At 42.3% G+C, this 26,751-nt stretch overlaps 1 protein-coding gene and 1 pseudogene across 1 annotated transcript in view; one reads left to right on the top strand and one right to left on the bottom strand.

Moving 5' to 3' along the window:
- Positions 1 to 1,584: 1,584 nt before the first annotated feature.
- LOC100354491 (synaptophysin-like protein 1) lies at positions 1,585 to 12,447 on the bottom strand (annotated as a pseudogene).
- Positions 12,448 to 25,003: 12,556 nt separating this feature from the next.
- SVEP1 (sushi, von Willebrand factor type A, EGF and pentraxin domain containing 1) overlaps positions 25,004 to 26,751 on the top strand; it is a 212,757-nt gene continuing 211,009 nt past the window's right edge. The window contains exon 1 of the mRNA XM_002708072.5: positions 25,004 to 25,723. Within this exon, the coding sequence (XP_002708118.3) occupies positions 25,193 to 25,723 (531 nt within the window). The 5' untranslated portion in view covers positions 25,004 to 25,192. The remainder of the gene's footprint in view (positions 25,724 to 26,751) is intronic.

Genomic DNA, 26,751 nt, shown 5'->3' with positions numbered 1-26,751 from the left:
GCTCCTGCCATCAGATCAGCGCGGTGCGCCAGCCTCAGCACGCTGGCCGCGGCGACCATTGGAGGGTGAACCAATGGCAAAGGAAGACCTTTCTCTCTGTCTCTCTCTCTCACTGTCCACTCTGCCTGTCAAAAAAAAAAAAATCATCATGTCTTAGGACAAGTTGTACACAATAGATAATCAAAAACAATGCTATAGACATGAGATCAAAATTTGAAAAAATCATTATGTTAAACATAGACACTTTAGGAGGTTTATAACATTAAATTATTTAACCATAAGACATCACTGATGGACATTTTATAATGTTCATCTATTTGGATATAGACAAGTTTATTTTTATATTCTGTAGCTTAAAATAAATGTAATAACAATAATGATTGGAATACCTTTAGATAAACATTATTGTTTATTTGTATGCTTCTTTTCATCATCTTTTCTATGTGCATAATTTTTATAAAAATTCATATTCTGTGAGCATGTATACTTTCGTATCCCTCCCATTTCAATGGGATCTATCTAACCATTCTCCTATTACATGTTCAGTTTGGTTCCAGTGGTTCAAACATGTTACTTTTTTTGAATTCTAAATCATATTCATTGTCACAATATCAATGCTAAACACAAGACAGCAACTCCATTGACTCTAGATTTAAAGCGTTTCAAAAATAAAATTTAATCTTAATTTTTTAACCCCCTACAGAGAGTCTGCCAAAAAAAAGTGGCCTATTTTTCTCTACTTTCAAGAAGACTAGGTTTTGATCTATGTTTATACAGCATGAGTGACAAAGAACAGCAAACAAATGTGAACAAGAATAATGCCCAGACATACGAAGCTGTCTAGGTGAACCGTGTTCTTTCTGCTAATACATAAAGGTACTTCAAAGAAGTTCATGGAAAACACACATTATCTTTTAATTCCTCTTAAGCCGCTGGTTTAATGTAAGCTTATACATCATGCAACAGAATTACTAAATGAACTACACATCTATTAGAGATTTCCAAATCCCTGCTCCCAACTCAATTTTAGTATACCTATTAAGTACAGTATACCTATTAAGTACACGTAGAAAAATAGAAATAAAGCATATACCCAGTATTTTCAATTACATTTTTAAAACATGAGCAATGCTCAGATATAAATTTTGAACTAAATATGTTTTTTCTAAATACAACTTTTATAATCTAGGCTTTCTTAAACAGACAGATCTTGAGCATATGATCTGTACAAACTTAGAGTAGTGTATATCCCAAATATAGAGTTTTCTTGCTATTATGATACAATTTTTCTGAATGAAGATATATGTTAAGGCTTAAGATATAAACACTTTAGAAAGCAAACAACTTACTGCTCATTTAAAAAGGTGTATCATCTCATAATACTTTCAAATTCACATGTGAGAATACATTTACAGCTTACACTTTGAGGAAAGCTACAGGCTTTATGCAACACAGCAAAATTGAAAACCCACCAATTTTTTGAGAAAGCCATGACTTTTATTAGAAACTAATAATGCTTATCAAGATGTTGGCAACAAGTCATAGCACAGACACACATTTCCCACAGTGCATTTCTCCCTTGAATTATATTCCCGCAAGAGATAGAACACCTTGGCCATGGGCAGTAGAAATATTTGATGGACTGTGTAAACTGGTCTCCTGGTATACAAAGCACACAATTCCTCCCCAAAGTATCATGTCCAGAGGCTCAAAATTCACAGATACGTTTAGGGATCCTATACCAGTCACTGAACCAAAATATCAATGCACTTCTTGCTGTCTACAAGACAGAAGTTCCTGAACAATATGGTGGCCAGCAGCTACCTTAATATCCATAAGAGCTTTAGTCCAGGTGAAGGGTCACCAGCCACAACAAAATGGCAACAAGAGTAACAGCAAAATCAACCATGGGAAGTGTGTGACTATCTTGATATAGGTTCCTTTAACCAACCTACAGCAGGGCAGCGACGCAGTACAAGAACATGAAGACTGCAAACGTAACATAGAACTGTGCCCAAGAAGAGGAATCGCCGGTGAGGACGTGACTTTCCCAACTCACATCACTCACAGTTACATTTGGAGCTGCCTGAAATGGTTAACCCTGGCCAGATAACCCTAAGTAGCTGTAACCGTTTTAGTGTCAGGAACCTGAGAAGGACTGGCACTGGCACCTCTGTTTTGCCCTTAAAACCTCCACAGGGGATGAAAGTAAAGATGGTAGCAGTCCACTGGAGGACCTTGATGAAGCTGAGCGGCTCCTGGAGCAGGTTGAGGCTGATCTGGAAGGATGCTTTCTAAGGGAAGGAGGGTTATTTTCATAGAAAGGATTCTTGCTGAGGGATAGAATCATTATAGCTTGTTTTTAAAAAATAATTCTATTATTGGACCAGGTTGCCAAGGACTAACTATGTGGAATAGCATCATTTTTGTCAAACTGTAGCTCAAAAGTGTCCATCAGAGTCCATCTGGACTACCAGCATTAATTCATTAGTACTGGTCCCCTGGTACTACTTCTTGAGAAGGAGGGCAGGACCACATGTGGGTACACCAGCAAAGAACGCCAAGGTCAATGGGTGGTGTCGAACCTCAGCGAAGGGGGGAAGTTTGGAAGCACATCTGCTTTGTGTCTGCAGACCCTGCCTTAGCCAGTCCTGGGGCTGAAAATATATTCATTAATTTTTGCCAATATGAAATGCATAAAAAGATTTCTTGTTTTCATTACAATGCATGTTTTCATAATTTTAAATGTGGTTAAATCCTTTTTCATATGCTTGGTGTCTATCTGAATTTATTCTTTTATGAATTGCTTTTCCATTATCCTTTGTTCACATTTTCAATTTTCATACTAATATGAATTTATAAGAGTGCTTTACACAGAAGGCTAATACATTTTTCCTACCACCTTCCTATTTGTTTTTAATTTTGACATTTTGTGATGAATAAAAGTGTTAATTACATGGCCACATAATGTATTTCTTCGTGATTTGTTTTTTGTGTGTGTGTGTATGCTCAAAACATTCTTCCCTACCTGAAAATCTTATATTTGTTTATCTATACATTCTTCTGATTTATTTATGATTTAATTTCCCAATAGTTATCTTAAATTCATCAGAAACCTAACTTATTATTTTTTCACTATTAACCATTCATCCTAGCATGTTTATTAAACAATCTTGCCACCAATGTGAAATGCTGTTTTTAACATATACTAAGTTCTTAGCTATTCTGACATCTGTTTCAGGATTTTTTATTCACTTTCACTGATCTGTCTCCTAATATTTACATCAGAGACATAGAGTCCTTTATCTTTTTTATTAATTATTTAGCGAATTATCTATGTGCCATAGTGGCAAACTTTGTTTTTGCCTAAAACTGGTTAAATTTAATGACTCTCAAACTTGTTTGTTTGATTTATTAAAAAATTAATATCAAACAACGAATTCCCTGTTGGTTCATCAGTTTGTGATAAAAAATTCTTTAGCTTGAGAGGAAATATTAAAAATCCTTCTAATTACTACAGTGCAAAGAGAAAAATCATCTAAAAGTCTTCCCAGAGTTCATTCTGTGTTGCTAGGACAACAAAGTTGCTGCACATAGGGGCATTCCTCCTTTTCTCTAGTAGAAGGAATTGTACCCAAAGTCAGCCTAGCATATGGCCAGAATCTTTTCTTGCTCTGCAGGAGGGTCTCTGACATGCCCAGCCCCCGTGTCTTCAAGTGCTAGGCCATTGTCCTTCCCACACAAGTCCTATGAACGGCTGGTAACACAGCCCAGACCATCTGGTCCAAACAGTCTGCTTGTTTCTTTATTTACTAAGCTGGATTCTTTTGCTGCCCTATAAGGAGAGACAGCAACAGGTTTGGGTCCCTCCAGCCCCCCAAAGATTTCCCTACTGCATGCTCAGCACATCTCTGAGATGATGACACCAGCAGGGTCCTGGGCCTTTTCTTGCTAACCGTTGGCTTGTCAGGTTGCACTAGCAACACTCTTTCTCCCTCCGTACTCTGAAATGATAGAATTCTCCTTAATTATTATCACATGACAGGTATATGTAAACTAAACAGGATTTGATGCAAATTTACCTGCTTGTTCTGCTCATATTTTGAGTTTTTATATATCTATTCATGGCTTAATATCTGTCTCTTTTCATGAAGGTTAGGAGTTCTTTTTTACCAAGAAAAAAAGATCAATTTGATCAATTAAGTTCTCTTTCTCTCTCTCTCTCTTACACACACACACACACAGGTCCCAATTCCAGCATGTTTTTCATCCCAACATTTGGAGCCTAGCTCTTAATTCGTTATCATGCATTTGGAAGTTGAGGTAGGAAAAGGTGGAAGTGGAAGATGGCAAGTGAAGGGAGCTGAAACCTGCTCCTCCTTTCAAGGGCACTGGTTGTGTCACTCCTCAGGACCAGGCACTCACCTGGAAGTTAGAAATGCTGCAATCCAAAGGACACACTAAACCCTACCGACAATTATCATTCATAGTTGTGTGTTATTCTCTATCATATGTGCATCATTTTCACAATTTATAATGATCAAACTTAATTTCCTTTTCAACCTATTAATGTAGTGAATCATATAGTAAATTTTGCATTCTAAAGATGAATGCAGCTTGATCATGGTGTATTATTCTTAAAAACTGCAGATATTAGCAACGAATTCAACATGATAACCTTTTTTCACAAAAAGATTCTGAAGCTGGTTTTCCATTTCAGCTACTTTAACTAGGTTTGTTTACACAGTTATGCTACATCTATAAAACAAAATTTTCCCTTTTAAATGCTGAGTTCATATTGTATGAGACTCTCCTGAAGTTTGTTTCTTGTTGCTTTTTAAAAGATTGAAAAAATGTGGTATAAAAATAAGACGCTTTAGAAAGACTAATTTGACAACATTATATTGATGTCAGTAATTTATATTTTTCAGTATACCATCCTTTTTTAAAAAAAATTTTTTTGAAAGAGTTACTGAAAGCGAGGGAGAGACAGAAAGAGACATCTTCCATCTGCTGGTTCACTCCCTACATGGCCACAATGGCCAGGGCTGGGCCAGGCCAAAACAAGGAACTAGGAGGTTCCTCTCGGTTTCCCACGTGGCTGACAGGAATCCAAATAATTGGACCATTCTTTGCTGCTTTTCCCAGGCCATTAGCAGGGAGCTGGATCAGAAGTGAACAGTCACAACGTGAACTGGTGCCCATAGGGGTGCCAGTGCTGCAGGCGGCAGCTTTACTTGCTACGCTGCAATGCTGGCCACCATCCACTTATTTCAAAGATTTATTATTTTTATTTATTTATTTGAAAGCCAGAGTTAGAGAGAGGGAAGAAGAGAAAAGATAGATCTTCTATCTACTGTTTTACTCCCCAAATGGCTGCAATGGCTAGGGCTTGGCCAGGCCAAAGCCAGGAGCCAGGAGATTCTTCACATGGGTGGCAGGGGCCCAAACACTTGGGCCATCTTCTGCTACTTTTCCCAGGTGCATTAGCAGGGAGCAGAATCAGAAGTGGAGTAGCCAGGACTTGAACCAGCACCTATATGGGAAGCTGGTGGTGCTATAGGTGGTGGTTTAACCCACTGTGCCACAGCACCAGCCCTAATAACATCCATTTTAAAAAATACTCCTCATACCCATGATTATATCTTGTGTATGACACTGTAGTTTCCAATATTGGTACACTCCAATATGGGATGCATGTGTTTCCCAAATGGCATCTTAATTGTTGTGACAAATGCCTACCCATACCTTTGAATAGAAAGAAAGCAACCAGTGATAAGACGGGTTTCAGGGGCAATTAAAATATTGTAGAGATAAAGGTACTGTTTGTCAGTTAAATCTCTGCTTGAGATGCCCACAACACAGAGGAGTGCCTGGGATTGAGTCCCAGCCCCGTTTCCAATCCAGCTTCCTGTTAATACACATTCTAGGAGGCGGCAGGTGATGGCTCAAGTACTTTGGTTCCAGCCACTCATTAGGAGACTCAGACTGAGTTTGGCTTGGCCCAGCCCAGCTTTTGCATGCACTTGGGAAGTGAGCCAGTTGATGGAAGATTCTCTCCCTCAATAAATAAAATTAACATTAAAATATTGCAGAGATGCTGGAGGTCTGAGCTTGTAGATGTTATCTAAATTTAGTCATTACCTCTAGTGAGGTCACTTTGCACATCTTTCTTTTTTAAAAACATTTTTATTTAAGTTATGCAAGTTTCATGTATTTCATGTATAGAGACTTAGGAACATCTTGACACTCCCCCCCATCCTCCATCCTGCCCATGCTCCAACCCTTCCTCTTCCTCCCTCTCACATTCCCACTCTTGATTTTTTCGAAGATCTATTTTTTGTTTACTTAATATCATATAGTTAACCCTACACTAAGTAAAAGATTCAACAAATAGATTGAAGTGAGAGAAAAAAAAAATAGCACTGTTCCTCAATGGAGGAGACAAGGACTGTAAACAATCATCAAATCTCAAAAGGTCTATTTCACTCCAATACATTGCATTTCAGGTACTCTGTTACCTCAGATCAGGGAAACCATATATCTGTCTTTTGGGGACTGGCTTATTTTCTACATCTTTTCTAAAAGGGAAGTTCAAAGAGAAATCCCAAGCCATCTCAACGAATGTACTCCTTAAAAGTAGAAAATACTTTATTAATGAGAAAGTGATTATCTGTCCCCTCGGGAGCAGCAGACAGAAGTCATCCATTTAGAATCCCACGGGACTTGTGCCATCAACATTATTTAGGGCCACATTCAACAAAGAGCAGTCACTGAATTTTTCCCAAAAGAAGGAACAGCAAACTTGGATAAAACTAGAATTAATGATAATCTTTAAAGTCAGTAATGAAGAATGGGCAACCTATATGTTTAATTTTTTATTCTGTAATCTTTAAAGTCAGTAATGAAGAATGGGCAACCTATACTTTTAATTTTTTATTCTGTTCACAATAATATTTTTAATGAAGTTTGGGCAGTTATTTGCCCATCTTTGTGTCATCAAAAATCAACATTTGTACTCTGCTTCCTTCTTCAGAGTTGTTGGGCTTTATTTCCAACAACATTATGCACACAATGCACAAATGGTGTGCACGCATTTATATACATTCTTAAATATTCCAACACTCAAGAAATACATTTGTAGGATGCACTCCCTTGCCACTAATGCAGAGTTGAAGAGATGTAGGCAGCACTCAAAGTTGCTCATCTCATTCCACTTTAAGGAGGCAGAATTTCTCATCTGATTCAGGAGAACACAGCTTTCTGAGGAGGTCCCACTGGTCTGGCATACCAAGACAATTGTTCTCAACTCTGACTGTGCATTAGAATAACTTGGGAAATATACAACTAAATGGAACACTCTAGAAATTCTTACTTAATTTGGCCTAGGAGATTGTCTGGGTATTGGTAGATTTTAAGAGTGTCCCAGATGAATCTCAGGTGCAGCCAGGATTGAAAACCTGCGGAGGTGGGGGCTGGAGGACACAGTGTGACTCCTATGAGTGGATGGTTTATCTAATCTCCCTTCTGGGTCTGGGACTCTGGGACAGGGCTCTCGTCTCTTCCTTTTCTTTTCTTTTCTTTTCTTTTCTTTTCTTTTCTTTTCTTTTCTTTTCTTTTTCCTTTTTTTTTTGGATGATTCATCTTCAGTGAACACATGGAAGGAATCATTATGTGTTTCCCTTGCCCCTGAGAACACAGGCTTGGAAAAGCTGATGGCAAAGAAAACCCCCATACTGCAGATGTGTGGGAGAAGTATGTGGGAAAGATCAGAGGAAGATGAAAAGATTATGAGAAAGACAGGCCATGAAATTTACTTATTTGCCTTTTACGTGAAGGAAAGCCCACACACAATTGAATTTTCTGCTGTCAGGAAATCAAGAGCGAGGAGAACATATAAGGGAAAAATCAAGGTTTTCTAATTTTCCTGAGAAAGACCTGAAAACTAGTGGGGTCACTCTTGCTAATGTCCTTGAAAGGAGACAAACTATTTTAAATGCCAGCATCAGCATGCGGGAGGTGACCTGCACCAAGGATGGGTTTTGTCCTCCAGGATGTAGACAAATAAAAACTGCAGCAGTGGTAGATGCTGGGCTATGGGCACAGGTGAGCTGGCATCTCACCCAAGTGCAAATGATGAAGCTGTTCTTTTATTCTCCCTTGGCTTTAAGTTTGCTGTCTCTTTCCCCTATTCCAAAGTTTGGCATAAAATTAAGCCTATACTTGGTACAGGACTGGAATAAGTACAGTAATATGCTGTAGTGATTCCTCTGTAGGTATTACAATTAAAAATGGTACAAGGGTTATGTGATTTAAACATCTTATGGTGATTTTTAAATCTGGGACATTTTAATCTGGCTGCTCATTGCTTAATATTCTTGCTGATTGGCAAATGGTTGGATTAGTCAAATTGGATATGATATGAAAGTACAAGGGCAGGAGAACAGTGTATGAAAATTAATCTCTAAGAGATTAAAAGAGGAAGGAGGTTATAAAGGGATATTCTGTTTTTCCTCTCCAGCACATACCTAACCTGCTAAATGAGAAGCAAAGCTATATCCATTGCTAAGGTCAAAAGCCCCTACAACTCCACACAACATCTAGAAAACTGGGATGAAGTGGCCTGGGGTTACAGATGACTTTTCCAGCTCATTTCACTCTTGAGATAGGACCAATGGATTACATGAAAAGACAATGCATTGATGAAACCTGTAGGTTATGTACTTGATCTTAAGAGACAGGGTGAACTGATAGGAGAAGCCAACTCCTTATCTTTGCTATCTAGGTTTTTACAGGAATCAGCCCCAGGAATGGGTCACATGTCAGAGGTGAGATTGAGTGGCATAGGTAAGCATAGGGCACAGTGAGAGATTGTCCAATGACTAGAGTTAGGGTGAGGCAAAGGAAGCTATGTCATGGATGCGTGGGTCAGATCCTGTCATTAGTTAAAACTTTGATACTTTGATCATCATGGACTTGTTTGCATTAATTTTGGGTTTTAAAGCATATTGCATTTAAACATTATTTATCTTGATTACCAAGATTATTAGTTTTCAATTAAATGTTGTGTTCAAGAGAAGTGCCTCATTTGCCATACCCCATCCCTGTCCCATAGGTTCTCATGAATGGGGGAGATGCACAGGGCTAACCAGAGGCCCCACCAGGGTTCACCAGACTGATAAGCAGTACAGCAGAAGACTGAGTGATAGAAAAACAAGCCAGGGATTAAATGCAGGCACTGCTCATCCTTAAAGGGATTTCATTTTCCTATAATCAGCTCGAGGAGGCAGAAGCTGTCCTTGCAACCCTACCTGTTGTTCCAGAATGTTCTGGATCAGAAACCACAGTTGAGTAAAGAACAAAGATATGGTCCAAATGAGGAATCTAAGGACAACAAGCACACTGTTCTACTTGTTACAATCAGCCAATATCTCAGGACCTGGTCCCTCCCACTCTCCATAGAAGAGGCAGAGGCTACTTTGGACAATGAAGGAGAAGACTCTACATAACATTTATTGTTCAGATTATACATTTAGAAGTCTGAAATTTAACAAGAAATAAGCAAATTAGGGCCAGCGCCGCTGCTCACTAGGCTAATCCTCTGCCTTGCGGCGCTGGCACACCGGGTTCTAGTTCCGGTCAGGGCGCCGGATTCTTTCCCAGTTGCCCCTCTTCCAGGCCAGCTCTCTGCTGTGGCCAGGGAGTACAGTGGAGGATGGCCCAAGTGCTTGGGCCCTGCACCCCATGGGAGACCAGGATAAGTACCTGGCTCCTGCCATCGGATCAGCGTGGGGCGCCGGCCGCAGCGCGCCAGCCGTGGCAGCCATTGGAGGGTGAACCAAAGGCAAAGGAAGACCTTTCTCTCTGTCTCTCTCTCTCACTGTCCACTCTGCCTGTCAAAAAAAAAAAAAAAAGGCAAATTAGGTTGATCATTTGATCATTTTGAAAATCAACAGAAATTGGTGGATAATGAGATTCCGGAAAAAGTCTATAAAGTTATAAATTACAAGTTAGGAGATTAGGTTATTTCGTTCCTGTTTTAATTACAATTCTCTAATAAGCTACAGGAGACAAACTGGCAAAAGCTTTAACCATAAAGACATTTCATATTCTTACCATAAGACAATCCTACAGCAAGTATCTCAGGGTTGGCTCTGTGGGTTACCAATACCATGACAGCTGCTCATTCTGAGCCCTTTCACCTCAGGCCACAAGCTGACTGGGACCAAGCTGACCAGGACAGTGGTCAACATCATATTCTTACCAGAACCTTCGAAAGGCTGGAACTAGGGTAATGTACGTAGAGTGGGGAAACAGATATCGCGAGTAAAGTTTCGTTGAAAATTCTTTATCTTCGTAAATTTTATTTATTTGAGAAGCACACACACACAGAATATGAGACGAGAGAGAGAGAGAGAGATATCTCCTGTCTACTAGTTCACTCCACAGATGCTTCCAACAGCTGGAGCTGGGCCAGGCTGAAACTGAGACCTGGGAGGTATCTGGGTGGGTGGCACTTGAATGATTACCTGCTACTTCTCAGAGTGTGCATTAACAGGAAGCTGGAACTGGGAGTGGGGCCAGGATTCAAACCCCAGCACTGTAATATGGGAGGTGGGCAACCCCAGTGGCATCTTAACCACCAGGCCAAATGCTTGCTTCTCTCATCTCTTTATCAAGGATGAAAAATCTTTCCTAGAAGATCCAGTAGGCTTCCACTTAGGTTTCTTTGGTCAAATTGGATCAGCCTCTGTAATGGTGAGCTATCAAGAGTAAAAGGAGGTAGAATGATTATTGAGAAGACAATTTTTAAAAAAATTTTTATTTGACACATAGAGTTAGTGAGAGAGAGAGAGAGACAGAGAGAAAGGTCTTCCTTCTGTTGGTTCACCCCTCAAATGGCCGCTACGGCCAGCACTGTGCCAATCTGAAGCCAGGAGCCAGGAGCTTCTTTCCTGGTCTCCAACGCGGGTGCAGGCACCCAAGCACTTGGGCCATCCTCCACTGCCCTCCTGGGCTACAGCAGAGAGCTGGACTGGAAGAGGAGCAACCGGTACTAGAACCTGGCACCCATATGGGATGCCGGCGCCGCAGGTGGAGGATTAGCCAAGTGAGCCACAGCATCAGCCCCGAGAAGACCGTTATTAAGAGTGTTTGCCACCTCCTGCCTCAGAATCAACCCTTGGGACATTCGGATCTGACTAAAAGGTCCATGAGAGTCTCGCAGGCATGGAAAGCCATGACACGGTGGCAAAAAACAATCTAAATGAAGGATCCTGGTGAACAACACCCCAACAGAAGGATCAGGCCATCAAGGAGAGAGGCGCCTTTCTCTGAAGGGAGGAAGGAACCTCCACTGTGATATGGCCTTGACTAAACAAATTCAGAGTTGTGAACTCAAGGGGCTTCCATAGCCTAGACAGCTCATAGCAAGAGTCTCGGGTGATTGCTGACGTCATAAATAAGAGTGCCAATTGTTAAATCAACAACGGGAGTCACTGGGTTCATGCTCCCCACGCAGGATCTCTGTCCTTAATATGTTTATCTATGAAACTCAAAAACAACACTACTAGTCGAACAATACCCTATACCGGGTTTGGTTGTGTGAGTGCAACCTGTTGAAATCCCTGCTTAGTATATACTAAATTGATCTTCGGTATAGGAAGGTAACCGAAAATGAAACGTGATGAAGGGCGGGATGGGAGAGGAAGTGGGTGAGGGGAGGGCCACGGGAGGGAGGTCGGTGGGGGGAAGCCACAACAATACAAAAGATGCATTTTATATTCTACTTAAAACTATTGGTTGAGCTCTGTAATTAATACACAATTACTCTTAGGTGTTTAATCAATGCTATAACTAGTACTCAAATAGTATTTTACACTTTGTGTTTCTGTGTGGGAGCAAAATGTGGAAATCTTTACTTAACATATGCTAAATTGATCTTCTATATATAAAGATAATTGAAAATTAATCGTGATGTGAAGGGGAAGGGGAGAGGGAGTGGGAGAGGGGAGCGTTGTGGATGGGAGGGAAGACACGGGGTGGGGGGGAGGAGGCTATTGTGGTCCATAAGCTGTACTTTGGAAATTTATGCTCATTAAATAAATTTAAAAAAAAAAGAGTGTTTGCCACAACACCCAGGTTTATGGTTGTACCATTTGTTTGCTCTCTCTCTCTATATATATATAGGGATATATGCATAATAAGAAAAAACGAGAGATAACATCAACAAACTCCACAAACTCTCAGTGTGTGCAACAATAAGCACCATAAAGTGCACAAGTTAACAGGCTGGCTGGGTTCAGTGGAGTGGCTCTGCTCATCCCGGCTGCACTCCCCCAGGTACCTGGCAGTGGGCTCGATCCCAGGCTGGCCTGTGGAGACGTGGTCAGTGGGTACCACCTGTCTCTCTTCTGCCTCCTGAGACCAGCGGGCTAATGCAGGCATGTTTGTTTTTGTTTCTTCTGGCAAAAAAAAAAAAAAAAAAAAAAAAAAAAAAAAAAATATCAAGAGAAAGCTCATTATGCAAATTCAAGCCCAATCTATCCAAGCAAGTCCCAGGCTGAGCCTGCAATCAAGCAGTCCTTCCCGTGGAAGAGATGAGAGACTGATCTGCTCCACCAAGAGAATGCAGTGAAGGAAAGAAGAAAACAAGAGAGCAAGCAAAGCTAGAAACAGAAAATCTAGAACAAAATGATAGGAAACTAGGTTTATTGGCTAGAAACATTCATGCAAATGCTTTAGTATCCTCCTAAGGCATCTTAAAGAGAAACAGTCTGAAAGGAAGTCAAGGTCAGTAAGAGCATAGCCTAGCAGCTAAGTTACCCATGGCCTACACTCTAGCTCCTGACTCCTGCCCATCTCTAGCTCCTGACTCCAGCTTCCTGCAGATGCTGACCCTGGGAGCCCATGGTGATGGCTCAGCTGTTGTGGGAGACCTGGCTGGAGTTCCTCGTTCCTAGCTCTGGCTCTGGCTCTGGCCCTGGCCATTGCAGACATGTGAGGACTGAACCAGTAGAAGGGAGCACTGTCTGTGTCTACGTCTGTCTGTCTCTCTTCCTCTCAAATATGTAAGAAAAAAAATTAATGAATAAGGAAACATAAAGCAAATTGAAAACAGTGATACTGGTAATGATTAGGACAATGGTAATAATTATAATAAAGCTGAGGTGCCATTCTGATATAGGTGGAATTCAAGGTTAATGTATTAACTGAACAAAGATTAATTTTTTACTGTTGACATTATGAACTAATATTATTAATGAATGAACATTTATTGATGCAAATACATAACTATTATGAACATTTATTCATGAAATTAAAAATATCATAAAAATAGAAAACAAATCCTGAAAATATAAATCATCAAAAAGTGACTGTAGCATCTTTTTAACATACTTGCAGTCTGTAATGGATTGACGAGATTAAAGTGAATAAGGATATAGTGCATTTGGGAAAGTATAAAATGAAGTTGATTTATAAGATTGGATAATTTATATCTTACAGCCAAAAATGCTTATTTTTTCTTAAAATCTCATGAATCTAATGATGTGTTTTACTGTATGTCACGTCAGGTCACAAGAAAGTTCAATAAGAACAGATGATGTACAAGCCTAGTCTTTAACCTCAATGAAATAAATTGGGAATTTATTAAAAAATAGGGGTGGGACATTTGACACAGCAGTTAAATTGCCACTTAGGATACCCACAACCCATAGCAGAGCACCTGGGCTCAAATCTCAGCTCCACTCCTGATGCCAGCTTCCTGCTAATATGTACCCTGTCAACAGGTGATAGCTCAATTACTTTGGTCCCTGCCACCCATGAGGGAGACCAAGTTTAGTTCTGAGCTCCTGGCTTTGACCTGGCCCAGCCTTGGATGTTGCAGGTATTTGTGGAGTTGAGGAGTGAACCAGCAGATGGAAGAGTTCTCTCTCTCAGTCTCTCTTCTCTCTCTCTGCATTTCAGATAAAATGAAATGATTTTTTAAAATATGTTAACAGCTGGGAGGGACGGTATGGGGGGGGGAAGCCATTGTAACCCATGAGTCGTACTTTGGAAATTTATATTCATTAAATAAAAGATAAAAAAAAATGTTAACAGCTAATTAAAAATTTTTTAAAAATCTGAAAAAAAGTAGGTTAACAAAACACACAAACACTTGGAGTCAAAATAATGACACAGAAACAAAATAAAGCAAACCACTGCTTCAGTAATTTCTTGACCAAAGAGAAAAATAAAATTTTAATTATAAAGTATGTAGAAAATAATAATGATATTATGCATCAGACTTAGCCAAAACTATACTCAGTGGAAAAATATATCTGTAGGAGTTTTATTTAATACTAAAAGAAATCAAATGAATATAGAATTCAAATCAAGAAGCCATAAAAGAAATTGTTCAGGATAAAAGCTTAAAGTACTATATCAGAAAACAAAGAGTCTAAGTGTTGGCTTTCTTAAAAGTCTAACAAAACAGGTAAAATGTTCATGAGGGGGAAAGTAAAATTGCCAATGTGTAATGTTGGAAAGAAACTAAGTAACACCATGGCTATGGAGGAGAATGCAAAATATAAAAGCATATGACACTAAAATCTTTCTATTGATAACTTTTATTATTTATTAATTTAAATGTGAATTACTGATACTTTATTAAGAAGTATAATTCTTCAAATGAACAGATAACCTTGGAAGAGACATGGGGTGCAATGAAATTATTACTCAAAACATAAGTAATAATTCTAACTCTGAGGAGGAAGGAAGGAGTGCGTTGCACCCTGTCTGCCACACTGAAGACAATGATAAAATCTGCAAGGAGTGCATGGAACCTCTCTATTTGAGGCCCTTGAAAAAATAATAGTGGCAGCTGGTTTGGGAGAAAAGACCAGAATTCAAAGCACCACTGAGTGGCAATGGGTTTTCCATTTTTTATTCCCCTCCAGGATTGCCCAAGTTTAATTCAACCTCACCTGAAACCCAAAAGTAGGCGTTGGTGGAAACAGAGAAAGTGCCAGAGGAGGCATTCAGTTTGAAACTGAGAGAGTAGAGACAGTGAGGAAACTCCCATTTGTGGGGCTGGTGCAGTGGCATAGTGGGTAAAGCCGCCACCTGCAGTGCCGGCATCCCATATGGGCGCCAGTTCAAGTCCCAGATGTTCCACTTCCGATCCAGCTCTCTGCTGTGGCCTGGGAAAGCAGCAGAGGATGGCCCAAGTCCTTGGGCCCCTGCACCCGCATGGGAGAACTGGAAGAGACTCCTGGCTCCTGACTTTGGATTGGTGCAGCTCCAGCCATTGCAGCCAGTTGGGAAGTGAACCAGCAGATGGAAGACCTCCCTCCCTCCCTCCCTCTCTCTCTCCTTCTCTCTCTCTATCTCTCTGTATCACTCTGGCTTTCAAATAAATAAATCTTAAAAAAAAAAAAAAAAAAGAAACTCCCATTTGTTTGTTTTCCCTGCATTTCCTTAGTCCCTGCCCTATAAACTCTTGGCAGAAGCAGCCATGGCAGAGGCTGACATGCAACAGGATCCTGCAGGAGCCACAACCTGCTGGAACAAGACCCTTCCCCTCTTTATGGAAGATGTGTAAATAAATGTAGGAGGATAGGGCAAAACTACCACATGCCACATGGCTCACACACAAGACTAATTATAGAAATGAGCAGGAGAATGTAATAACTGAGGTATCAATATGGGGGTCAGAGGACTGAAAAAGGGAGCCCCAGAAAGCCAGAGTGTAATGGGAGGATGAAGGGAGCAAGGGATTTGGGAGCTTGCGGACACCTGAGCTGCTGGTCCATGGATCTGATCTTCCTTCATTACTGAGCTGATAGACCAACATCCAACCAGTGGGGGGCTCACGCACAGGAAAAACCCCATTTGCCCTGCAGACACTTGGAAATCTGAACTAACCCTGGAGCCAACCGACACAGTGTCTGGTTGCATCCTGTGCTACAAGCCTCCCCAGGTAACCTGCCAAGAAAAACAAAAACAGCAAAGCTGCCTATATAGGATTGAAACAAGACCCAGAATCTCATAAGGTAATATTCAAAATATTCAAGATATAATTCAAAATTACCCACCACTCTCTCTTGTCCCCCACAAAAGAGGCATAACTTGCATTGTGAAAAGACAGCGTTATGTGACTGACATTGAAATTACAAACTGCAAAGACTTTAAAGTAATTGCTCCATAAAGCTCAAATAAGCAATGTTAAACCCTCTAGAAAAAATGCAAAAATATAAAGTTTTATCCAAGAATTAGAAGAGATAAAGAATGAGGTGAAATTTTTAGAACTGAAAAATATAAGTGAAGGTAAGACCTTACTGAATAAGCTTGAGTCTATTTGAGATATCAGAGAGAAGTTACTATCAATCCAGAATTATATACCCAGCAAAAAGATTCGGTGGCAGTTTCAGATGAACTAAAGCTGAGAATTTATTGCCAATAGATCTGCTCTACAAAAATTTGCAAAAAGAGTTCTTCATAACTGAAGGACATTTGGAACTTCAGGAATGAAGGGTCATATTCAATATCAGCCATTGGGATGATGAGATACTAGTTCTGAGCTATTCAAATGATGAGTAGGTGTGTATATACGTACGCATATATATACATATATACATACACACAAATATGTGTGCATATATGCATGTATGAATGTGTCTCTTCACACACAAATGTCAAGTGCTGGATGAGATCCAGGGCAACTAAGAGTTCTCACACGCTTGTATTGTGAATGAGAGATGGTAGCAGTATATCTTCTCAATAGAAAATTAATTACCTTTACTGATCCATTCATATTTCACACACTGGTAGGAGAAGGAAAACATGTTGGCAGTTTCTTATAATGACGTCATAATTCTACCATATGACCTACTAATTTCATCCTTGTGTACTTTCTGTAATTAAATGAAAACTAAGACCTATGTACAAAATATATTATAGCAAAAGTTATTATGCTGTCTCTAAAATTTACATATTGCTTATTTCCACTCATGTGTCATTCTTGAGCAGGAAAAATATGATGATGAAGAATAGGTCAATGGGTTATGGATGGGAGGAAGGTGTAACAGTAAAGGGTTTTTTTTTTTTTTTTTTGAGTGATAGAAAACTGGATTCTAGGGGCCAATGCTGTGGTTCAGTGGGTTAAACCCCAGCCTGCAGTACCAGCATCCCATATGGGCACTGGTTCAAGTCTTGGCTATTCCACTTCCGATTCAGCTCCCTGCTATGGCCTGGTAAAGCAGTAGAAGATGGCCAAGTCTTTGGTCCCAAGTACCTGTGTGGGAGACCTGGAAGAAGCTCCTGGCTTCAGATCAGATCAGCTCTGGCCATTGTGGTCATCTGGGGAGTGACCCAGTGGATGGAAGACTTCTCTCTCTCTCTCTCTCTCTCTCTCTCTGGCTCTACCTCTCTCTGTAACTCTGTCTTTCAAATAAATAAAATAATTTTTTTTTAAAGAAAGAAAACTGGATTCTGATTGTAGTTGTGGCTATGTGAATCTGTGTATGTGTCTCAATTCCTGGAACCATGCAGGTATCAAAAACTCATTTTACTGTATTATAATTTTTTAAAAATTATAAAATTACTATAGCTATAGGTGCCTCCATATGGGAGCAATGGAGGTATAATTTGTCAATAGGTAATATAATTATCTTTACTGGTTCCTTCATATTTCACAAACTGGATGGAGAAGGAAAAGTGATGAAAATAAAAAAGATATGTCTTTTGATGTCATTATTATTTTTATTTGCTTTTAGCAGAGCACCCTCTAGTGTAGTGGTTAATATCACAAATGGAGTTTGATTCCATCTTTGACTTTGGATGGTTTGTCTGCAAATATAGATAATACAATTTTTTGTATGGGTTGAAAATGGTGAAAGAGGAACACATGGAGCTGCTGCTACTTTAACTAAATATTTTTGAGACAACATATTTTAAATTTACAGTATAGTCAAATGGCTCTACTAAATATACCAGCAAATAAAAAGATTATAGTCCAACAGAAAAATAGGCAAGGGCTTTAAACAATAACCAAATGAAAAAGTAAGTTTAAAAGTCACAAAATTATTGAAACTATACTAGTATGTAATTCCTATCAATGTGCTTGACAAATATTTAAAACAAAGCTGGAAAGAATACCATATTTTCAGCAGAACATACACACAGGCAAACTGCTAATTCTAAATGGATGCAAGGGACGGTCTTGTCCCTGAATCCAGAGAGCCTTTCTGTATGTGTCCTAGAATAGACAGTGTCTCCTATAGCACCTTTGGTTCAAAAATTCAACAATACAGGCAATTTTTTGTGTAAAAATTCTTTGTGGATGAGTCAAACTCTGTAGAAGACTGTTTCTGAAGATGTAAAGAAAATGGTGACTATGCACATAATAGTTAATCTAAAGAAAGCTCATTGAATATTCAAGGAGTTGGAGGTACCTCAAAACCACACACTAAAGATTCTCAACAGGTGTGTCTCTCACCAGTTCAAATGCAGGTCCTGGAGTGGCTGTTGTGGGGCAGCACTGTAAGCCACCACCTGCACTCCCAACATCCCATTTCGGAGTACGAGTTCAAGTCCCAGCTACTCCTGTTCCAATCCATCTTGCTGTTAATGTGCCTGGGAAAACAGTGGACAATGGCCAAAGTACTTGGGTCCCTGCCACCCATACAGAAAACCTGGATGGAGATCTACGCTCGTGGCTCCAGACTGGCTTAGCCCTAGCTGTTGTGGCCCTTTGAGGACAGAACCAGTAGCGAGAAGATCTCCCTCACTTTCTGTCACTCTCCCTTTCAAGTCAATAAAAATAAAATCTTAAACCAAAAGATGGAAGTCCTGAAAAGCTTAGCACTGGAAGATATGCCCTGTTGTTTGGGAATGTGCTCCTGGTGCTCAGGTATCCTGAATAAGAACACTTGGTTTCCTAAAGACAGTGTCTGGTTAGAGACCAGCTAACTACTTTACATTAAAGAAGAGGCAAGCGCATGGTACATGTGTTGTTGGGTCAGAAGACAATCAAGACAACCTGGGGCGGGTGCTGTGGTATAGTGGGTAAAGCCACCGCCTACAGTGCTGGCATCCCATATGGACACTGGTTTGAGACCCGTCTGTTCCACTTCCATAGCTCTCTGCTGTGGCCTGGGAAAGCAGAAGATGGCCCAAGTCCTTGGCCCCTGCACCCGCGTGGCAGACTCGGAAAAAGCTCCTGCTCCTGACTTCAGCTGTTGTGGCCAACTGGGGAGTGAACCAGCAGAGAGAACTCTTTCTCTCTCGGCCTCTCCTTCTCTCTGTGAGTAACTCCGACTTTCAAATAAATAAATAAATCTTTTTTTTTTTTTAAAAGACAACCTAGCTGCACTTGGGCCACCCACACAAAGTAAAAGTTAGAGTGTGGTGTGTCCTATGGAGAGCACAAGTCTTGGGACCATTGTTCATTGAAACAGTGTGTCTACCTACATGTAATTCACCATGTGAAGTGGCCAATTAATGCCCACATTTGATTGGTTGTGAAAAGGACACCAGACGTGTTTCAACAGGCTTATGTACCTGTCCATAGAGTTAGAAATGTGAGGGACTAATTTGATGATGTTTTTCACAACTCGATTGGTTGGCATGGTTGTCTTCAGGAGACTACACGCTGGCCCGTTATGAAGTCCTTCTGAGGCTTGGCAAAGGCTCAGGTTTATTTAGAAGAAATCAAGACCAAATTATCCGAGGCATTTCATCACAGATACAGATGCTAAAAGTGGCACAAACAACATGTTGGTGCACCACCTTCACTGCAAGCCAGCGTTGCTAGCAAGGGGACAGCATGTTGGAACATGCCATGTACTGAGAAGTAATATCAACAAACCATTTTATTTATTTATTTACTTATTTATTTATTTTTATTTGACAGAGTTACAGACAGTGAGAGAGACAGATAGAAAGGTCTTCCTTCCGTTGGTGCACTCCCCAAATGGCCGCTAAGGCAGGCACTGCACCGATCCGAAGACAGGAGCCAGGTGCTTCTCCTGGTTTCCCATGCGGGTGTAGGGCCCAAGCACTTGGGCCATCTTCCACTGCTCTCCCGGGCCACAGCAGAGAGCTGGACTGGAAGAGGAGCAACCGGGACTAGAACCCAGCACCCATGTAGGATGCCAGTGCCGCAGGCAGAGGATTAACCAAGTGAGCCACGGTGCCAGCCCCAACAAACCATTTTAATGTGCTCAGACTATAGTCCTCATGTAGTTCTATTTCTTCATCTATTTAAAAACTCATCTGAAAAGAAAAAAAGTTGTATTTATTGACTAGAGTATTTGGCAGGATTAAGTGAAACAAAGCATATAAATTAAGTGTATTCTGAATGTTTTACTGTATCTAGTGTTATAACCAGGTTTACTACATTAATCTCTATGTATTGCTGTGTAATTGTTCTCAATGTTTTGCTCTCAGGGTATTTCCCTACAAACTCCATCTTCGGGTAGTAATTCTGCTTAGAAAAACATATAGAGTGACACATTTCCCTGTGCTCTGTATGTGGGACAATGTCTTCGTTAAATTCACAACAGAAAGATATTCTTATAAAATAGTCACAAGGTGGCATCTTCCTCCTATCACCACTGCCTTCTGCTGTGATTCCCTGACACTGCGTTAGGGATTTAAGAAGAAAACACCATTTCCAGCACACACGGAAATTGAAATATTTCCTGCCTGTGCTCCCATTACTGAACTTGATTCTTTTTAAATTTTTTTATTTAAGGTAAACAAATTTCATGTAATTCACATATACAGATTTAGGAACTTAGTGATGTTTCTACCTTTGCTTCCACGCATGCTCCCACACTTCCTACTCCTTTCTCTCTTATCCCCTGTCTCATTCCAGAAGAATCTTTTCCACTGTTACTCTCTGCTCTCTTAGTCCCCTTTCCCTCTTTCCCCCAAAGGTGTCTTCTCTTCTTATAGCATCTACTGCAATATAGAAAGAGAGAGGCGGGGAAGGTAGGGGTAGAGGCAATGTCCTCAACTCAAGTATGGGTCCCAGTGGGTAAACAGGATTGAGGGTCTGTTTCTGATTTCTCAAAACTGTGGACCTCTGAATTAAGATACAGGTGGTGAGAAAAATACAATGCATCCCTTCTCCCCTTCCCCCACCAACACATTTTTTTGCAAGTCTTTATTTCATGAGATGAAGCCAGGGTAGGATTTTCCCAATTCAGCTCCAGGGTGTCATTTCAGTACCTTCAGGTTGCTTTTCTTAGGTTTTGGTATGGCACATTTCTGTCATTTTCTGTGTTTATTATTGTGATATAGACTAGAGGTTTTCCATCTCTGCCTTACTGACAGGTTAGGTTGCATGTGTACCTTTTTGCCAGGACTGTCTAGAGCATCATAGAATTGTAGCTGCATCCCTGGTCTCTACACACAAGATGCCAGTACCACTGCCCCCATCAAAATCTTCCAGAAATTGCCCAGTGTTCTGGGATGGAAATGCAAAATCCACCCTCCCATTGGAAAACACTGCTTTAGACTAGAGGGTCTAAAGGACTAGAGCACACTGGGGATCAACAGCAAGAATTGGAGTAGCAGTCTTGTTTAAATTCAGTTGAGAGGTTTGCTGATTTTTGGAAAAATGGTAAAATTGGCTGGCGCCGCGGCTCACTTGGCTAATCCTCTGCCTGCGGCGCCGCAGGCATCCCGGGTTCTAGTCCCGGTTGGGGTGCCAAGTTCTGGTCCTGGCTGCTCCTCTTCCAGTCCAGCTCTCTGCTGTGGCCTGGGAAGGCAGTGGAGGATGGCCCAGGTCCTTGGGCCTTGTACCCACATGGGAGACCAGGAGGAAGCACCTGGCTCCTGGCTTCGGATCCGCACAGCACGCCGGCTGTGGCAGCCATTTGGGGGGTGAACCAACGGCAAAGGAAGACCTTTCTCTCTGTCTCTCTCTCTCTATCTAACTCTGCCTGTCCAAAAAAAAAAAAAAAAAAAAAAAAAGATAAGGTTATTACTCCCTCCTCCTTTGGATTTAGACATGGCAATGTGACTTGCTTTGGCCAATGAAATGGAGCAGATATGGTTGTGTCACTTTTGAGGGGCAGCTTTAAAAGCTGAGTACAATTTACTGTGACCTCTTTTCTCTGACACAGAACTCATGAAAGCATATACTGCATCTGTAGCCTCCATAGTGACAGGTTGGAGTACATTGGTCATGATTAAATTCAGCTGGATGAGACAGAAACCTGCCCCCCTCCAAGTGTAGAGAGAAGTCAGGGATGTGTACGCTGTGTCTAGCCTATCTACAGTGAGCTCTCCCTAGAATGGGACCATCATTCTAATTGTCCAAGGTAGCTGATATGCCAACATGGCTGCTAGAATTCTGCCACCATATTCATGTTCCAGACAGAAAGCGGGAATAAGGGCTGACAGGAAGAGACAACAGAAGGAGACAGCAGCTGTCTTGTAAAGAGGTTTTCTGGAAGCTGCCACACAAAACCAGAATGCTCAGAACATAGCATCATGGTCGCATCCAGTTGCAAGAGAGGCTGGGAAATGTAGTCTTCACGTACCTTCGTGCCCAGCTAAAATTCAGGGACTATATTTCTGTGTGAGAAGGCAAGCCAAAATAGGAGGGTTGATGGGTGACTAGGAGTCTCTGCATGGTGAGCAAGAAGCCTAAGTTAGGAAAAATACAATGGCCCATCCTTAATCGCAGAGCTGGGTTAGGGAAGGCGCACAGGACCCACGCCTGATCCAATGCAACCCTTCAAGTTATGGTGGTGGTGTTTGTTTTTGCTTTAACTCGACCTCCTGGGGAAGCATCTTTGCTTTTCAGGCCATAAATCTGAAGACAGAGACTAAATGCACCATGCAATGAGCAGCAGAAGTCAGAGGAAAAGGGAAGACCTATGTGGTTCTTGATTTCCTTTCCCAGGTCTGAGACCAGCCCTACCCTCCACCTTTTTCCCAGCTTAGTTACTTGAGCCAAGAAATCTTTCTGTTTAAATGAAAAGTGCCTACTGCTTGCAACCAAAGAGTTTTCAGGCAATTGATTGTCCACCTCCCTGAGTTTTTGTGGGGAGCACATAGTGCACATAGTAGCTGTGGTGGTGCCTTGCACGCAGAAGTGCTGAAACGTTAGCTTTTCGTGATGTGCTTTAAGTAACACAAAGTAGATACAATTTGGAAAAACTTTCTCCTTTCTTTTTTAAAGTTCCAGCTCAAATGGTGTCTTGCTCATTCCCCAGGAAGATTTAAGCCTTTCTCCTCCTTGCTCTGTCTTCTCCATTCTTGGAACCATCCTACTGTTTTGTAATTATTTACAAATCTATGTTCTCTTCTGATGCACTCTGAATTTATGGAGGACTGAAAATGAGACTTCTTCATCCTGCAATGCTCAGTATTGGCAAAGAGTAGATGACTAATAAATACTGTTAGAAAAATAAGGATTTGGAGAGCATTCATGATTAAAGGTGAAATTAACAGCAACGAGCATTTATCAAGTGCATTCCATGTCCTAAGCACTATCCAAAGAACTTTACTTATTCATGATTTAATTCTTGTACTAAACCTTATTAAGATGTTATTATTCCATTTGGCAACTGATGTCAAATTCATTCGACTAGTAAATGGCAGAGCAAAGATTTCACTCCAGGCAAACTGTTTTCAGAGACCTACCATGTCAGCATATGCACTGTGATATCTTTCATCGGAGGTATTTCATTAAATATAGATGGAATTAAACCGTTCTCTATCAGAGAGAGGGCATACACTGAGCTCACTGAATCCCATCATGAATCAGATGTAGATACTCCACCAAGGACTGGGAGCAACTCGATTCCAGTGATGCACGTACCTGCAGAGGCATATCTACACAGGGCTCCCGAGTTCCGGCTGGAAACCTGTAACCAAGGCCCTCACCTGTCATGTCAAGTGCATTCCTTCTTTACACTTGAATCATCCCCTTTGGGAACTTGCTTTGGAAAAACCACCCCCAGGTAGCAATCCCTGTTTCAATGTTAAATATATATATACATATACATATATATATATGCCAGTACCATTCAAGGCCAGATGGCCCTCACCTGTCAGACCAGACGAAGCACATGAAAGAGAACTGGGGGAAAGGGACCCCCAACTCACCTTTCAAATTTCAGCATAAACGTCACACCCTCGGAGAGGGTGATCCTGGCCTGTCCAAGCTCAAGTCTGTTCACCAAAGCTTTCCTTCATAGCACATAGCACAGTGAGTTGTAATTAAAGATATATTGTATAAATGTCTAGTCTGTGGTCACCTGACTTGTTGCTCCTCAAATGCCTTAAGGACAAGATCCATGTCAAAGGTGTTCCTCCTTATATCCCTGGGGCCCAGTATGAATCCTGGCACATAATGAACACTCCAAAAAATAAAAAAAAAAAAAAAATTAAAGGATGTGTGAAATGAATGAAAGAATAAAGGAACGGATGAACAAATAAGTGCACAGGGGTAGACGCAGTTTCTACAGTCTGGCAGGTGAGATCTGAGTGGGCCCTCAAGGCTCTGCACGTTCACAACCAGCACTGCTCAGACACCCGGTCAGAAGTCACGCACACATCTACTTGGTGAGCGCTTTGGCGCCCCCGAAGCGGGGGAGGGGAGAGAAACACCGAAGGTGAGCAAGCAGTTTTGAAAGGATGCTTTCAACTCCCTGGCCAGTCCGCGGGTGTGTTTTCTTCTGCAAAGTGTTTCCAATTACTGTGGCACTCTCGGTATCTGGATCCATCTCCAGTGAATTCCTCCGCAGCTCCTGCCAGACATATGGGATCAATCAGGGCTCCGGCGCTGGTGCGCTTGCTGCGGGAATGTTGACAGGCTGACAGACGCGGGGTTCTGGTGTCATGGAATCTCCGAGCCTTTGGCTGCATCCCGGGAGGAGAAGGCGAGGGGGAGGAGAGAGATAGAGGCAGAGATACAGAGAGGGGAGAGGGAGAGACGGAGAGAGGAGGGAGATCCTGGTTGACTGCCCCCTTTCCTTCCAACAGTTTATAGGCTTCAGGCAGACGGAGGAGGAGGAGGAGAGCGGGGCAGGAGCGCGCCGCCGGAGGCGTCTGGATTGTGTCCCCAGTGTCAGATGAAAAGGCGCTGAGGCTCGCGGCCGCTGCCCGCGTCCCGCTCCCGCGCGCGCCCCTTCCGCGAGCCGGGCCGCCGCCTGCCCTCAGGGGCGGCCGCTCCGTCGCCGGCGCGATGTGGCCGCGCCTGGCCTTTTGTTACTGGGGTCTGGCGCTCGTGTCGGGCTGGGCGACGTTTCAGCAGCTGTCCCCGTCGCGCAATTTCAGCTTCCGCCTCTTCCCCGAGGCCGCGCCGGGGGCTCCGGGGCGCTTGCCCGCGCCGCTGCCCGCGCCCGAGGACGCGGCGGAGAGCAAAGTGGAGCGGCTGGGCCAGGCGTTCCGGCGCCGCGTGAGGCGGCTGAGGGAGCTCAGCGAGCGCCTGGAGCTCGTCTTCCTGGTGGACGAGTCGTCCAGCGTGGGCCACGCCAACTTCCTCAGCGAGCTCAAGTTCGTCCGCAAGCTGCTGTCCGACTTCCCCGTGGTGCCCACGGCCACGCGCGTGGCTATCGTGACCTTCTCGTCCAAGAACAACGTGGTGCCGCGCGTGGACTACATCTCCTCGCGCCGTGCGCACCAGCACAAGTGCGCGCTGCTCAGCCGCGAGATCCCGGCCATCACCTACCGCGGCGGCGGCACCTACACCAAGGGCGCCTTCCAGCAAGCCGCGGTAAGGCGCTCGCCCCGGGGCCCTTCCCACCCGCCGCTGCCCGCCGGCGGCTAAGGCGCCGTTCCGTCTCGGGCGCGGCGTCACCTCCCCAGGTGAACGTCTCCACCCTCCCGCTCAGCCATTGGGACCCCCCCCCCACCTTTGGTAGGGTCATGGGTTTTAAAAGCTTGTAACGAGCGGTCGGGCCGCGTAAATGATCCCCTGTTAGGATGGAGGGGTCCTGCAGAGGCTGCCGCGTTCACACCTGTAGGAACGGCCCGCAGCCACGTGCGGCAGGTGAGTATGCGTCTCAGAGTGTTCCGCGAGCGGGACGCGGAGTGCTGCTGAGTAGTGCCCCATTTCTTTGTTCGGTAGAAAAGTGCGTGTCCTTAACTGTACTCCAAGTCCTTTATGACATTTTGAGCCTCTGGAAAGGGAAGTCAGTATGGGCTGATGGACTTTTACACTTGATCTTTGCTAAAAGGGCAAGAAGCGATGGGCTGATGGACTTTTATGAACCGAAGTCTGTCTGTCTGTCTCTCTATTTTGTTATTACAAAGTGGTACATACCCAGTCGAAGAGGGTTCGGAACACTTAGAGGTATCTGACACATAATATTGGAAGGCAGTGTGCGTGGAATGAATGAAAGAGAAAATGAAAAAAAAAATCACCTTGTGAGCCCATCACCCTTGAAAAATCAACTGTTTACATGTGGTTGGACGTTTGTCCAATATGCATTTTAATACACACTTTGAACCCAGCTGGTGTCTTTCAGTTAGCTTGCATTTTTCATTGGTTCTGTCATGGTTAAAACGTTCTGGGTTAGCTGCGTACTATTCCATTGCAGGCACGTGCCATAATTCATCTCACTAATAGCCTACTCTTGGGCACTTAGGATTTCTCTTCGCTGAGTTCTAGAGAATACAAATATTTGTAGACCCCTCTGGTTTATTATATTTTTGCAAAGAATTCTATAAAAGTTGCTGAATTAAAGGATATGAAAATTTTCAACTTCTTCATACATACTGTGCATTCCTCCCTTGGAAGGC

The sequence above is a fragment of the Oryctolagus cuniculus genome, chromosome 1 (genome assembly GCF_964237555.1).
Source record: "Oryctolagus cuniculus chromosome 1, mOryCun1.1, whole genome shotgun sequence".
Lineage (NCBI taxonomy): Eukaryota > Metazoa > Chordata > Mammalia > Lagomorpha > Leporidae > Oryctolagus > Oryctolagus cuniculus.
This window is presented reverse-complemented; position numbering and strand designations above follow the sequence as displayed.